The sequence below is a fragment of the Salvelinus alpinus genome, chromosome 3, assembly GCF_045679555.1.
Source record: "Salvelinus alpinus chromosome 3, SLU_Salpinus.1, whole genome shotgun sequence".
NCBI lineage: Eukaryota > Metazoa > Chordata > Actinopteri > Salmoniformes > Salmonidae > Salvelinus > Salvelinus alpinus.
In genome coordinates this window covers 19,806,436-19,823,336 of record NC_092088.1, presented here as the reverse complement: position 1 = coordinate 19,823,336, position 16,901 = coordinate 19,806,436, and the positions used below count along the sequence as shown (strand labels likewise).

Here is a 16,901-nt window from a genome sequence, read left to right as displayed (position 1 = left end):
AAAGGTCACCACGTGGATGAGACTTTCGAATGAGCAGGCTCCTAAAAGAATGGTGGTTAAAACAAAGCTCAAGTGATTCGGATAGTGAGAGTTGTAAGAGGTGAACATCACATCATCAGAAGCAGAGTGGACAGGTGAGGTTCAATGGCAGACCCCACTCTTCATACCTGGAGCCTGTGTGTGGTGGCTCAGAACCATAAACTGTAGCTTTGGGAAGACCAAGCTCTCATTTCGCCAAAGGCGTTGACACAGAGATACTAGTGGAGTCTTCCTCTGGTAGCTATCATGGCACACAGGTGGGTGAAAACTCAATAGCAGGTTTGACCTTCGCACAGCAGAATATTAAATAGACTGAGTGAGAGTACAAGCAAGTGTGTGGGATTTTAATGTGTGTGTGTATACAGTATGTGTGTATACAGTATGTGTGTATGAGTATGTGCGAGTGGGAGAAGCTGCCTTGCCCCCTCTGCCACTGCTCCACCCAAGCCTCTCTCGAACTCCCCTGACTACCGCATCCTAACAAGGCTTTTCCTCCGCTCCTCCTCGAAAAAGGCAAACCAAATAAATAACAGGATAGGGGAAAAAAGGACTGAAATGGAGGAACGAGAAGAGAAAAAACACTGACAAGTATAATTTGTTCCATCTTTCAGCATGAATTAAAAAATAATATGGAATCTTTTTGTTCGACTTCACAACAAGACTTCAATAGGGCCCCCAAGACTCCCTACCACTTGCCTCCCACCACAGCCCACTGGTGGAATTGAATTCCATTAATTATATGACCCACATATCACATAGTTAATATTCCAGCGCTGGGAAACAGCTGCCAATACTGATGGAAAGGGCCTAACCTTGGAGGTGTTCAGGACTTCAGAGCCCTCCCTACTCCCAACGCTTTTCTGGGGCGGCGCCCTTTGATCTCCTTCTCTCCTGACATTGTTTGCGAATGTCGCCTTAACGGGACTGGGAAACATACGAACGAATGCAGCCACACTCTTTTCCCTTGCTCTTCTTTTCCAGTGAATCAAAAGGGAGTGAATCGCAGCTTTCCTGAAGGGAGGGGGTGTGACGATGAGAATGTGCGAATAAAACATCCTAAAAAGTCAGGTTTCTTTAACCATCACCATGTAATAAAACAAATTATTCAGACATTCAATGTATAAATACATGGGATATAGTGAATGGTAGCTAGTGACGCACCGATATGTCATTTTTGGCCGATACCGATATCCAATATTTTCCTTGCCAAAAAACCTGATACCGATATTAAACACTTTTGCGGCCTTTTAAGCATTCTAGTACAGTTAAATAGTTAACACACACACGGACGCAGCAGTCTAAGGTACTGCATCTCAGTGCAAGAGGTGTCACTACAGTCCCGGGTTTGAATCCAGGCTGTATCACATCCGGCCATGATTGGGAGTCCCATAGGGTGGTGCACAATTGGCCCAGCGTCATCCGGGCCGTCATTGTAAATAAGAATTTGTTCTTAACTGACTTGCCTAGTTAAATAAACGTTACACACGCACGCACATACACACACGCACCAAAAAGTTATTTTGTTGGCATTTATGTATGTCCCCATGACCAGTAAAACATAATCAAAACCTATTTCTTTCACTTACATGCTGTGCTGTTTCGTTGTTCATTTGTTCAGTCGTTTCATTCTCAACCAGGATTTCTATGGAATGCCGTTTGGATCTTTGTGTGTCAAGAAAGATACACGTCAAATAACACTATTTGACGTGTCAAATAACACAACAATCTGTTTCAGTAGCTATAGATAGCTAGCTAACTATATAGCTAGGTGTCCTCATCTAAAATAACCCTAATTTATAAGACAGTTCTTATTCGATTAATGGTAGCTGGACCCATCTATGTGAAGCTAGCCACAATAAGGATTAGTCCCAATAGTGGACTTTAAGGTTAGCCTTCAAAATAAAATTATAGCATAATTCTACTATTTGTAATAATTTGCATCACTGTCAATGGCATACTTTAATTTTGAAGAAAAAACACAAATTCCACTATTGTGCCTAATCCTTATTGTGGCTAGCTTCACAACACATAACCCAGTCCGGTCGAGCGTCACTAGCCAGATGAAGCTAGCTGGCTGCTTATAGCGTTAGCTTTGGGTAACAGGGTTAAGTAGCTGGCTAGCTATTTATTTTCATGAACTGAAGTTGAAATTTCAATAGGCGAACAACAAGTGGCAACCTAGCTAATACTTACTCACAACGATTCTTAAATCATTGCTAAGAATAATGAAAATGACTGCAGGTTCTGCTGGTCATTGTTCTCAGGCTGGTTGTATTGGTGCTAGCTAGGTACCAAGCTAAAGTTAGCTACCCCAGAAGTTCAAATGCGGTATTGTAAACACGTCGTTCGTGGCCGGTGTTTGCAGACTTTTTTTGTACAGCTTTGACAGTGCTACTGTATCCTTCTTGACACTCAAAGACCCAAACGGTGTTCCATAGTATATATGCCGAGAAGCTAATAGCAGTGACGCTATTACTGTGTAATAGCACACTTGGAAGTGTGTACCGGTGCTCGACCAGTGGGCGAAAGCCAACATCACCCACGACAGAGAACGGTTGATTGTCAAGGGCAATGAATTCCATTATCTTGACTTTAACGGATTTCACCTTTGAGTTGTCTCGCTGAAATGTTGTTACTCTTTCAAATGACTGCTAGACTTGTTGACTGCTCCATCCACACAGCAGACATTGTGTGCTAGGTTAGGAATGCTGTGTTGCATCGTGTAGCGCAAAATTGTATGTGCCGTTACTACGTCATGTATCTACGTTATATAGGTATGCACGGTAGCTTTGACATTGGTTTTAAACATCGGCGTTAAACTAGACATCGGGCCGATACTGATGTTGGCATTTTTAGCTAATTTCGTCCGATTCCGATATGTTCACCGATATATCGTGCATCCCTAATGTTAGCAAAACGCAGCACTGGCAGACCAGTTTGCTGTGTATAAACCCTGGCTCAAGTGAGCTAGTGCAGGTTGAGGGTTACCAGTATACACTGAGTGGACAAAACATTAGGAACATGCTCTTTCCATGACAGGCTGACCAGGTGAATGCTATGATCCCTTATTGACGTCACTTGTTAAATCCACTTCAATTAGTGTAGATTAAGGGGAGGAAACAGGTTAAAGAAGGATTTTTAAGCCTTGAGACAATTGAGACATGGATTGTGTATGTGTTGCATTCAGAGGGTGAATGGGCAAGACAAAAGATTTAAGTGCTTTTGAACAGGGTATGGTAGTAGGTGCCAGGCGCACCAGTTTGAGTGTATCAAGAACTGCAATGTTGCTGCTCAATAGTTTCCCGTGTGTATCAAAAATGGTCCATCACACAAAAGACATCCAGCCAACTTGACAACTGCGGGAAGCATTGGAGTCAAAATAGGCCAGCATTCCTGTGGAATGCTTTCGACACCTTCTGGAGTCCATGCCCCGAGGAATTGAAGCTGTTCTGAGGGCAAAAGGTGTGTGTTTGTGGGGGGGAGGGGCTGCAACTCAATATTAGGAAGGTGTTTCGAATGTTTGGTATATTCAGTGTAGTATAGAATACAGCAAGCAACGTGTTTGGCCAAGGTGGAGCAAGTTAGCGAAAGGTACGCTGCATTTGCACACCGTCAGTCATTGGTTTGTTCTGTGGAGCTGAAGGGAGTTAGCATGCTGGGACTAGAGTCCTAGGACCAGGCCAAGGGGCTGATCTCTTAATCAATGTCCAGAGCGACCAGAGCCCTCCTCTGAAGTCTGTGGCCCTTGCCTGCTGCTGCTGTCAGCCCTGCTACCACCATGAATATGGAGTCCTTCTGCGGCCGGGGCATGCTTATGTTTTCTGTCTGATATCTCGGCCCCATTCCCATTTCAAAGGGAGGTCTACCCAGGGGTTTGACTTTTTGATCTGACTGGCGACTGACTCGACCACCTGCATGCAGGATCAGCCGCTAGTGAGAAGACCAACCCCCTCCTACCCACACCCCACCCCCTTGACCTCACACTGCCCCCCACCCACCCACCCCCACCTTCCCGGAACCCTCCAGAACCCCAGTGGTCATAACTGGGTCATAACTGGGTCTGGAGCTGCATCTTAACTCTCCGGTTGCTCTGCTCTGCTGTGTGCAGTGGCTGGGAGGAGATGCTGGGCATGATTGCAGTAGCAGCAGGAGTCGGCTCCGTTCCCGCCACAGAAAGTCCACCTCTGTTGGGCAAAGTCATAGGAGCCATTTTGAGTCCATAGTGTGAGGGCTGTAATGTCAGGGCACCATGGTACTGAGGTAACTGAGGATAGAGCTGGAGCCTGTGGCTCCTCTAATCAGGCATTGCTTCCCCCACCAGCCCAACTTACACCCCTCACAGGACAGTGGTACCACCAATAAAGACTTCAAATCACACACAGAGACACCACTTCCTACTGCATGTCTTACTGTCAGCATTACTCTTCCCAAGGTCTAGCTTGGGAAGGACGAGTCTGGGAAGGTCGAGCTTGGGAAGGTCGAGCTTGCACATTATGTCAGCTACATTAGCATGGTTTCCATCGGATAACATGTCATTTAGATAATAGGCAGTGTGCAATTGCCTCTTAATGAATTGATATGATGCAGCAGGTTGAGAAAAGAATTGATTGATATTATTGATTGATATGGGTTGATGACTCAATCATGTATTACTATTCCTGAACACCTCTTAATGCAACATTTGCAGATCCCCTTGCAGCTCGTCATTGGAAAGAGCAGCAGCACATTATCACAAGTGGCCGTTAATAAAGGGAAATGTTATAATTGTGCGTTATCAATTTCATACCGCTTCACTCCCGATGAGTATCAATTGAGATGATTACTTTTGAATAATATTATGATTTCCTTTAACAGGCATTAGCATGAAAAGTTAATGAGATCACCATGACCATGACAATACAATTAAAACCCTCAGGACTTCAGATGATTAGATGAATAATTTAATAGTGTGAAGAGGAAGAAGTCCTCCACCAGCCGACACTAGGCTAAGTAATCGAGGGCCTACGGCATGGCAGGCCATGTAATGCTGTAGAGGAGTAGCGTCGGACAGTGTTTATTCAACTCCTGTCTTGGGGACCTACTATAGAAGCAGGGTTTCAGGCACTGATCGACTAATGAGTGGCTCCCCTCTCCTCAGGGTCAACCAGGAAAAAAACAGAAGGCAAGGTGACAAGACCAATGGCGTCTTAATTCCAGTGTTCTTTTTCACACCTTAAAAAAAAGAATGTCCAACCACTTGCAGTCTTGACAGAATTATGTTATACCTACTGCATTCAGAGTATTAAATAGTCAATACGAGGGTCGGTCACCCTCTAACAGTTCAGGTGAAGAGAATTTCTATACTGGAAAAAATAAAAAAAAGTTGAAAAGGGGAGTAGCAAATGAGTACCATAAGGCAATTTATTAAGCACAACTGAAGTTGCAGAGCATAGTGTAGTGGTAGAGGTTCACCTACTGGCCTCATTTACATAACACTACAACTCTTTCACAGACTCCTGGCAAGCTTAGAACACAAAAAGCAGCCTAAACAAAAAGTCCCCAACCCCCCCAAGCAGCACAACAATTTCCATGAAAATGAATAAAAGGTATCAAATGTGTGAAATCTAATGAAACGACTGCGGAAATATCAAAACTACGCCATGAGGCACCTTTGTTTGTCCCATTTTCTGGTTATAAATGACTTATAGAGATGAAAATAGTAAACAAAATCGTACAACCAAACACTATTTTATTCAAACATAAAAAAAAAAGTTTAAAAAAAAGTGTGGTATTTGCTAAAAGACAAACGCGAAGCCCCATGAAGCAGAAAGCAAGGCATCGGTTGGGAAGAGGGTAGAGGCCACCGCGCTTTAGAATGGCCCTCATAAATCCTGATTTGAGTTGGGACTAACCAGAGAAACCTGAGGCGCGGCGTGCCTGAGCCACACTAGGCAGGCGCTACCGCTCTTAAATTCTACGTTTGATTAAGTCTTCCCATTAGGTGACAGCTGAACTTTAATATGAATATGATAATATTGAAATAAGTGTGTGTTATTTACTTTAGCGCTCGGGTGGGGGCGGCAGGGGGAGGAGGGAAGGCGGGAGAGGACAAGGGAGGGGGAGCTGGATGATGAATGATTTCTGGACAGCTCTGGGTGACACCAGGCGAGCCTAGGCCTCCTCTAATCAGACTTGACAAAATGGAGACATATGCAGAAATATTGGTTACAGTCGGCATCACAGCCCTGCCTGGGCTCCTGCTAGTGCTGCCACGCTGCCCCGCCTGCCCCTGATTGTCTACAGGCACTGAAGCATCTATTTCAATTGGCACTTCCTTCCTAGCCCCAGGATTTTACATTTAGCTGGTGTCATTTACATATTACTCTTAATCAAAAACCACACTGGGCAATAAAAAAAGAAACAAAACCGTGGCGTCACGGTTCAGGGGTAGGCGCAGAGGCATTTTATGAAATGGTGATGTGACAAGACATTAATCTGTGTGTGTATGAGTGAGTGGGAGAGAGAGAAAGGAGAAAGGAGAGAGTGAGAGAAAGAAAGAAAGGAGAGAGAGACAGAGAGAAAGAGAGAGAGAGAGATGTCTATGAGTGGTGGTGTGATTGTGAAAATTGCTGGAAAATTGTTAAAATTGGAGTGTACAGCTTGTGTTTTTCTTGTTCGTCTAAACACATCAAGTACTGGTTGTTGTACAGCTTTCATCTTATTCTGCATTATATTGATGGAACTAAAGCAAAGTTTACAACAGAAAACAGTCATCTACATTACAATCAGTGATGGTCGGTGCCGTTTAAGATTAGGGAGGCCGATCATTTTTTTAATGAGCATGGCCTTATTTCTATTACAGCATATTGGATGACTGTCATTCATATTCCATTCACCCAGTTAAATGTAACAGCAATAGGTTTAGGCTACTACATGATACTCTAAATTTCCCTATACCCATCATGAGGTTGCTACAACCTAGCCTATGAATGAAAGTTTACAACGTAGGTACACAGGTCGAGAGATAAATTTGAGTAATCAAGGTGACAGACAGACACATTCAATATCGCCTTGCACACTCTTGTCTGCATCTAGTTGATCTAGGGTATAATCATTAGTCCAAAGAGTTGCAAACTAAAGTTTCTACTGGAGAAATTCAGGTAAGTTTATCCCCGTTTCGTTCCGTTTGCTTCCGTTTAAGAAACGTTTCTAGAATTGGCGGAACGAATACACTGCTGATCACCCGCATACGCAGTTCACTTTCATAGCAGCTACATACAAACAGCATCATAACTTTGCTCGTTGTATACAGTAATCTCTTCACATCTACGCACTCTCCTTCTCTCACCCTTTCCCTTCGCTTGAGGACTTCGGTGTGCAACACAACAGCTGTCTGTGACGAGGCAAAAAAAACTTCCCAAGCCAAACCTTCATACCACAACCGCTACACAAGGCCTACATCGTCGTCACCATTGCAGCTATAGTCATAGTCAACATAATTACTAGAACTAACGTGTTAGTAAACCAGCTACAATCACACAGTAGAGTACAGCAAGCAGTTTAGCAGTTACACCGGCTGGCACTGATGGAAATACATTTATAGAACCGAAAGCTTACCTGGAAGAGTGACTTGGAAGAGTTCCACTTTTGGATACCCTAAGCTAGCTAGTTAACATAAATAGCATTCCTCCATGTTTGAACCGGGTTTTTTGTCGGGTAAATTAGCTAGCGGCATTAGATAGCTAAGTAAGTGAAAGTGAAAAAAATTACAACAAAATCTCTCCCTCTCGCTCTCTGCTGCAATTCATTTGTTAAAACCTGTCCGACTATTTTCTTTCTCTCTCTTTTGAGTCAACTACTCATCACATTATATGCAGTGCAGTGCTAGGTAACTGTAGCTTATGCTTTCAGTACTAGATTCATTTTCTGACAACATGTCAGTTCATGCTGCAAGAGCTCTGATAGGTTGGAGGGATGTCCTCCAGAAGTCTTCAAAGTTACTGTGTAAGTCTATGGAAGGGAATGAGAACCATGAGCCTTCTAGGTTTTGTATAGAAGTAAATGTACCCAGAGGATGGAAAATAGCTGTCCTGCGGCTACACCATGGTGCTGCCACAGAGTGCTATTGAGGCTACTGTAGACCTATTTGGTGGCATGTGAATATATTTAGTATAGTTTTTTCCCCCCCCACTGAGTAGGACGGTCCTCCCCTTCCCCCACTGATTACAACGTATGGGGCATAACGCATGTTCATAAGACAACGGTCTCAAAACACAATATTATCCCACTCACAAAGGATTATGAAGAACAGCACAGTATACTATTTGGGATAAATAAAATGTTGTGGGTTTGAGTGTGCATGAGTGACAGAGTTCATATATGTGCTCATAACGCATGTATTTACCATCTGTGTATACTATATGGACTGCCGTTCTAGGCCTTTCTACAGTGTATTTGTGTTTAAATGAGTGGATGTAAATGTGGTTGATGACACAGGTGAAGACATCTACAGAGACGTGCAGTAGAATCATGGTCCCTACCTGCCTCTTACCTTCTCAGCATGCCGGTTAGGATGCGGGAGCTCTTGCCCAGGTTGGCGTCTGTCTCTCTCAGCTAGAAGCAGGGGGAAGAGAAAGGACAGGTGTAACACATATAGATATATACAGTCCATATACACTGACATCTAGTACTGGGTCAGGCCCCCCTTGTCCTCCAGAACAGCCTGAATTCTTCAGGGCATGGATTCTAAAAGGGATGTTGGTCCATGCTGACATCAAGCAGTTTCTGCAGATTGGACGCCGGTACACCACTGCCACCAGCCTGTACTGTTGACACCAGGCAGGATGGGTCCATGGACTCATGCTGCTTACACCAAATCCTGACTGCCATCAGCAAGACGCAACAGAAACCGGGATTCATCAAACCAGGCAATGTTTTTCCACTCCTCAATTGCCCAGTGTTGATCGCGTGCCCACTGGAGCCGCTTCTTCTTGTTTTTAGCTGATAAGAGTGGAACCCGGTGTAGTCGTCTGCTGCAATAGCCCAGCCATTACAAGGGTTAAGGATTTATGCCTGCCGAGATGCCGTTCTGCACACCACTGTTGTCCTGCGCCGCCATTTGTCTTTTTGTGGCCCGCCTGTTAACTTGCACGATCCTTGCCGTTCTCCTTCAACCTTTCTTATCAACGAGCGGTTTTCACCCACAGGACTGCCGCTGACTGGATGTTTTTGTGTTTGTCGCGCCATTCTCTGGAAACTCTAGACACTGTCGTGGGTGAAAAGCTCAGGGGGACGTCTGTTTCTAAGATACTGGATCCAGCATGCCTGGCATCAACGATCATACCACACTCAGAATCTCATAGGCCACCCGTTTCACCCATTCAAATGTTCTATCAAACAGTAACTGGATGCCGGTCTGCCTGCGTTAGATAGCAAGCTAAGGCCACGTGACTCAATGTCTGTAGGAGCGATGCATTTTCGTGAATGGGGTGGTGTTCCTAGTATAACACAGCTCAGTTGTGACTGAGAAGTGAGTGAGACAGAGAGATGGAGAGAAACTAACACGGAACCCAAACCGGCTGTCACACCACACCAAACGCGATCACGACACGCAGGTTAAAATATCAAAACAAACTGAACCAATTACATTAATTTGGGGACAGGTCGAAAAGCAATAAATGAATAATATAGATTTCTAAATTTATTTTGCAACGCTCGCGCACGTGACACGAGAGTTGTAGTCAGGGTATAAGAAAGAATATAAGAGATTAAAGGAATGATCCACACCAAATATATATATATATATTTTTTCATTAGTCCACTGTTGATACAGTCCCAAAATGTTTGGCTTGTCAGCAATCAAGTTCAGGATAGAAGACTTTCAAAAAGCTAATTGTAACTTGCCACATCATGATGATGCAAAACGTGGCTAGTTGCTTTCTGAAAGTACTATATCTTGAAAACTTGACTGCTGACATGCAAAACTGGGCTAAAATTCAGACAGAGAAAAACATTCTGGAACGAGACGAACACAGGAAATGAGAGAAGGCCTGTAGAATGAAAGAGAAAAGTGGGCTGCAGAAAACGTTGTGCTGCGACTACATCTGTGTGTGGAGTAAAAGAATGCTGACACCGTGACGAATGAGAAGCCACAAGATTCTAGCTGTAGTCACATTTGTGATGGGGGGGGGCCTTCGCTGTGTAAGAGACTATTCAGAGACAGGGGGGGGCTTTCTCTGACCTTCCCTCTCTCACTTTCCCCATCTCTCTTCCCCATGCACCTTTGGCTTTGCCTTTCCTACAAACCCTAAATATCACCAGCTCTTTATCTGTTTAACTCTTACTATGTTCCACACTCTGCCCCTTCACCCTGACATTTATTTACCCTTTTGCCTCCGTCTTCTCCATATTTTATTTTCACACTTTCTCACTTCTTCCTTCCCTCTCGCTCATCTCAATCTCTCTCTCTCTTTTCTCACTCTTATCTCTTTCCCTCTCTCCATGTGAGGGTTGTTCTGGCAGGCTGTGTTGACGAACGTGATGGATGGCAAGCTGAGCAGGCTCAGGGACAGATGTGGTTTTGGTAGCTGGCACTAACACCAGCCATACAGCCGCCTGAGGTCTCTCTCAAACCCCATGGATGGATCGCTCCCCAGAGACTTCCAACTTTCGCCCAGAATACTACTCTCTTTCTCTCGGGAATCAATCTCACCCCCTTTCCTTCCCTCTTTTTCTTTCTCTTGCACTCCCTCTCTGAATCAATCCCACGCTCTTTCTTTCTCTCGCTCTCTGAATCAATCTCACTCTGTCACTTTTTTCTCTCTCACTCTTTCTCTCCATTTCTCTCTCACTCTCTCTCTCTCAGCCATATCAAAAGGGCCCATTTATGAGATATAGCCTGAGATTGATGAGGCAATAAGGCAAACAATCTATTCTAATTAAGTATTTAAGGAATTAATTCACTGTGAGGATTGGTGACAGTGCTCAGTGAGTGAAGTTAAAAAACAAGTTCAAGTGTCTGCTGTCGACCTCCACTTATACCAAAAACAAAAAAACACAACAAAACCTTTGACACCTGATTTGACTGTAAGGGAAAAAGCCATGCTGAGTGCTGAGTGTATGCGTGTGATTAGTGAGTGAGTGAGACTATTGTGTGTGTGCCACTCACTGTGAACGCAAGTGTGTCTGGGTATTTATGCTTAAACAATGCCCCCCTAAACCCATTAATCCTTTGTCTTTTCCATGCAAGGACGGCGTTTACCGTCGCTTCCATCCTGTGTCTTCACATCTTGTCTTTCTTCTCTTTCCCCCGCTCCCCATACCGCTTTTTGACCCACAAACTGTCTTTAAAAGGAAGAGGGGGGCCTGTGCGGGTTCATGGGAAAGAAAAACAAGGGAGAGAGGGAGAGAAAAAGAGACTATTCTCCTTAGACGGCAGGCAGACCGTTTGAAAGGAAATGTTGGATTTCCTTTGAAATCGCCTGCGAGGCCCACTGCCACTGTGATCTTTTAGCATTCTCCGTGGATGGGCCATCAGCGCGGGGCCCCTCACCGTGCTGGAGCTCTCTCTACTCTACCTCTGTCTCACTGGCTGTCTAGGGGAGGGAGGGCGGAGGTGAGGAAGACTACATAGGGAGGGACAGACAGACCGAGAGAAAGAGGGTGAAAGTGAGAGGGAGAGATGGTGGGGGAGACAGAGGGCCACAGTCTAATGCTCTAAAATTGAGAATGATAGGAAGAGAATAGAAGTGACAGAGAGCAATATACTGAACAACAACATAAACATAAAGTGTTGGTCCCATGTTTCAACAGCTGAAATAAAAGACCCCAGAAATGTTCCACGCGCACACGTTTGTTTACATCCCTGTTAGTGAACATTTCTCCTTTGCCAAAAGAATCAATCCATCTGACAGGTGTGGCTTATTAAACAGCACGATCATTACACAGGTGCACCTTGTGCTGGGGACAAAAAAAAAGGCCACTCTAAAAATGTGCAGCTTTGTCACACAACACAATGTCACAAGTTTTGAGGGAGCGTGCAATTGGCATGCTGACTGCAGGAATGTCCACCAGAGCTGTTGCCAGAGAAAGGAATGTTAATTTCTCTACCATAAGTCACACCTCCAACATCGTTTTAGAGAATTTGGCAGTATGTCCAACCGGCCTCACAACCGCAGACCACGTGTAACCACGCCAGCAGAGGGCCTCCACATACGGCTTCTTCACCTGCGGGATCATCTGAGACCAGCCACCGGGACAGCTGTGGGTTTGCACAACTGAATAATTTCTGCACAAACTGTCAGAAACCGTCTCAGGGATGCTCATCTGCGTGCTCGTCGTCTTTACCTGACTGCAGTTTGTCATCGTAACCAACTTCAGTGGGCAAATGCTCACCTTCGACGGCCACTGGGATGCTGGAGAAGTGTGCTCTTCACGGATGAATCCCTTTATCAACTGTACCGGGCAGATGGCAGACCGTGTGTATGGCGTTGTGTGGATGAGCGGTTTGCTGATGTCAACGTTGTGAACAGAGTGCCCCATGGTGGCGGTGAGGTTATGGTATGGGCAGGCATAAGCTACGGACAACGAACATAATTGCATTTTATCGCTGGCAATTTGAATGCACAGAGATACCTTGACGAGATCCCGAGGCCCATTACCGCGCCATTCATCTGCCGCCATCACCTCATGTTTCAGCATGATAATGCAGGGCCCCATGTTGCAAGGATCTGTACAAAATTCCAGAAGTGGAGATTTTCCCTGCTCTTCCATGGCCTGCATACTCACCAGACCTGTCACCCATTGAGCATGTGTGGGATGCTCTGGATTGACTTGTACGACAGCATGTTCCAGTTCCCGCCAATATCCAGCAACTTCACACAGCCATTGAAGAGGAGTGGGACAACATCCCACGATCAACTCTACGCGAAGGAGATGTGTCGTGCTGAATGAGGCAAATGGTGGTCCCACTAGATACTGACTGGTTTTCTGACGAACTCCCCTACTTTTTTTTTTAAAGGTATCTGTGACTAACAAATGCATATGTATTTCCAGTCATGGGAGGTCCTAATTTATTTATTTCAATTGACTGATTTCCATATATGAACTGTCACTAAGTAAAATTGTTTCATGTTGCATTTTCTTTCAGTGTAGAAAGAGAAAGAGGTAAAGAGCGTCACAAGGCCTAATGCTCAGTCAGTGCGTGTGTGTGTGTGTGTGTGTGTCCGTTCGTGCGTGCGTGTGCACCCGTGTGTTTGCTTAGACAGTCTTACATCACACATAACATCATTGCATGGGACTCACAATGCTTTCATGAGTACAGCACTGGATGTTGCCCATGTCCCTAACCAACTACAATGCCTTGCTGTCCTCAACACTTTGTTCTGGCCTTCAATCTCACTGTCCTTCAAGCACGGGCCTTTACACACTAATTAGAGTGCCCAGTGTCTGGACACACACTGCAGGTGTGTTCGCGCGCAAGTGTACTCACCCGATCTCTGGATCTCTGGATCTTCTCGCGGTCGGTGTGTAGGTTAGCCAGGATCTCTTGGCCCACTTGTTCTGAAGAACAAAGAGAGGAGAAACACAGTTATGTTAGCATGGATACGCTGTGCATGGGTTGCACCGGTCTTCCCTTTGATTCCTCACTGAAAATTCACTGAGAGAAGTTCAAGGTAAGTGTATCACTTAAGGACATGACAGCACTAAGTCCCGAAATTGAACCAGTGACTTAAGTCCATGCTCTGCTACTGTTGCCAAATAGTCTAGTCCACAGCTATAGGGGATAGACATTGATGTGTGTTTGTGTGTGTTTGTGTTCGCCAGCAGACGGCTAGCTATGCTGCTTTGCACATGGTACTCCTCCTTGAGCTACAGCACAAAACACTAGACGAACACACAACCCTGCTGAACACCAGCTTGAGAAGCTAAAACCTGACCATGCTCGGGCCTCCTTCAGCCAAGCTCTGTAGAGTTCAGATCAACCAGTCCACTAACTTCCCAACATTAGGGAACATTGTACCAAATCCATGTCGGGCTTAGTTAAGCCTTACTGAGGCTAGCTAAAGTGAGCCTGGATCAGCTGTGCCGACAGTACCATTAACTTGAACACCACGAGCAACTGATCCTCATTTCGAGGCATATTCTTATAATAGATACATACTCAGAATAAAACAGAACTACATGAAATTCTATTCTATTTGAAATAGTTAATATAGGTAAAGATCTTCATATTACAATTCTAACCACTGCTTTTATGATGGCTTAATTGAATCTTCAAATTCTAAACGTCTCAGTCCGGATATGCTCAGATGAACGGACAAGATGTTCAAGGTCTCACCGCTTTTCTATCACTTACAGTATATCACAACTCCAGTATGTCACAACAATATCCCAGGCTGCACACGACATCCTGCTACTGGAATCCAATCAGCTGATGCAATATTCATAAAACCACTCTTAAATGCTGCTCGTCTGTCGTGGATGTAAGCACTTTAAAAACGCACACTTCTAAAACGTCGCCAACAAGGCGTCTGACAAGCTCGTCAGTGGTCACTGTCATTTCCTGGTCCCTTGGGATAGGCGGAGAGAAAAAAACGCCCCCCCAAAAACGTAAAAATAAAAGATCCCACCACTGCCACCAACTGTAAGCAGATACTGCATTAGGGTTAGAAATGAGGGAGGGAGAATTTTTGTTGTTGTTGCCCGGATCAAAGACGGCTTTCAAACGCACCAAACAATCTGGCGTAAACAACGCACTCCTGACTAGATTACACTACACAGGTGCGGCACTCCAAAGAGCCCACGTGCCGCTCTGCTTGTTTTGGGGGGAACGCCGCAGAAAAATGGGCTACATCTGGCAGCTAAACAAGAGAGGAAGGAGAGATCGCAGAGAGGAGGAAGAGAGAAGGGGAAGTGGGGCTGTCGAATGAGTGACGCTTGTACTCCCTTTCCTCTCCCTTCCATTCCCCTCAACGGGCGCACAACGCATCTCTTTCTGCCTTCATTCATTTCTAAATCAGGGACGAGACAGATTGAAGGATACACAGATTAAACAAACAGTCACATGTGACAAATAGGGTCGATTAAAAGGCTGAATGCAGGTATTAGTAACCATGGTAATACACGCCTCCCAAAAGAACAAGGGACAAACGGGGAACGGAGCTGTGGCAGGAAATCTTCTGTAAAGACAACTAGGCGCCTCCATCCGTCTCTGTCCGGGATGGGGCTTAAGACAGATGAGGGTGACAAGTGCTACACAAGTCAAGCCACATCGTCGTTGGCGTGGATGAAGACAGAGAGCGCGTTATTGGAAAAGCACACACTCTGACTGAGAAGATGGATGAGAGCGTTGCGGAAGAATAGGGCCCAATGACATCCTACTGTATTGACAGGGGCCGAGGTGCGAATGTAGTGTACAGGACCTCGGTCTGAATAATATAGGCCTACGTTCAAGTAAGGCCATACACAATTAAAAATGGTTAACGGATGCACTTCACTTTTCAAAAAGTGAAAGTTGTACTGAAAAATGTCCGCTCGGATTATGGCTGCACTATGCCTCTTTTAGCCTCCACAAGAGGGGCATCTCTTGATTAGGTCGCTAGGTGTTGAACTAAGGCTGCTATGGTATTCTACGTTTGTTTTCTACTTTTTATGCTCGCTTGGCTCACTTTTCAAACAAAGAAATCGGTTAAACATTTAACACAATTTATATGGCCTAACTGAGAGACGCATAAACACATGAAGGAAGAGAAAGACAACCCTCTCAGGCGCCAAGGTACCTTTCAGTGGCTAAGAATGGGCCTTGTGGATTCAGGTTTCTCTCCATTCTCATGGCAGTACTGCTGAGAGGGGCTGTGTGCCTTTTTCCTAGAGTGCGCTAGCTATCTAATGCAGAGGACTATCATATTTGGAGACCCTATTTGATTTTTTAAATTCAATTCAGTCTGGTATGACAACGGTAGCCCCTATCTGCAAAAGCAGGGTGTCTGCGGAAAGTTGAGTATCTTGGCTATTGATCTGGTGTGACTTACTACCATATATGGGCATACAAATGTATAAGGGCAGGCCGAGCCGATGACCTCATTTCAAGATGGCTTCTGCCTACATTCCGGGTTAGCGGTGAAGCATAAACTAAATAAACACGGAATACTTCAATTCACACCGAAAGCCAGAGACTCCACGAGGATATCTTATTTGTCTGCCTGTGACCTACCGTTAATGATCACCAGTCCAGAGATTCAAATAGTTTATTTTACACTTATACACATTTACTAAAACAACTGCCCATTTCTAGTTGTTAGGTCTATCAATCCAATTTTTTGTTGTTGATATTGTTCACATGTTGTGGAAGCATTCTGATGTGTTTACAGCTCTGGGAACCAATAATTCACTTATAGCTGGTCAAAGATTACATTAAAAAAATATATATATGGTTATTTGTGTGTGCTTGATCTTGTGTATTCTGAACTGTCACTCCCATCTATTTTCTGATCATTTCCTCATCATCTCCCAGATGTCTTCCTTCCAAATATACCAAGTTTAGGCATGTCAGAGTCATGTAACTACACATGAATAGCAGTTACTTTTGGGTATGTCTATTTAGGCGGACAAAGGCAGCCAATGAGAAAATGAGGATGAATTACTTGATATGGATAGGCTACATTATATCAATTTCCATGAATGTTAAACATGACCCGCTTCCACTTTTAACAACATTCTCAACAGCTAGCTAGGCTACATGTACCACAGCCACCACAACTGATTAAGTGCCATCATTTCTATGGCTGCTAAACACAGCTATTAATCCTTCAACTTACTACTGCTACTGACGAAGCGCATAACCACTACGCCAACAACGGTGTAGACAGCGTCTCCCCTACATA

The 16,901-nt window shown here is 44.7% G+C and overlaps 1 protein-coding gene across 4 annotated transcripts in view; it reads right to left on the bottom strand.

Moving 5' to 3' along the window:
* The window catches only part of LOC139570201 (vesicle transport through interaction with t-SNAREs homolog 1A-like), a 183,434-nt gene that overhangs the window by 73,397 nt on the left and 93,136 nt on the right, over nt 1-16,901 (bottom strand). For 2 of the 4 annotated variants that reach the window (XM_071391840.1, XM_071391841.1), the window contains 2 exons: nt 13,508-13,578; nt 8,559-8,631 (listed from right to left, as the gene is read on the bottom strand). In XM_071391840.1, coding sequence (XP_071247941.1) covers nt 8,566-8,631; nt 13,508-13,578 — 137 coding nt within the window. In that variant the 3' untranslated portion in view covers nt 8,559-8,565. The remainder of the gene's footprint in view (nt 1-8,558; nt 8,632-13,507; nt 13,579-16,901) is intronic. The other 2 variants (XM_071391837.1, XM_071391838.1) reach the window with 1 other exon arrangement.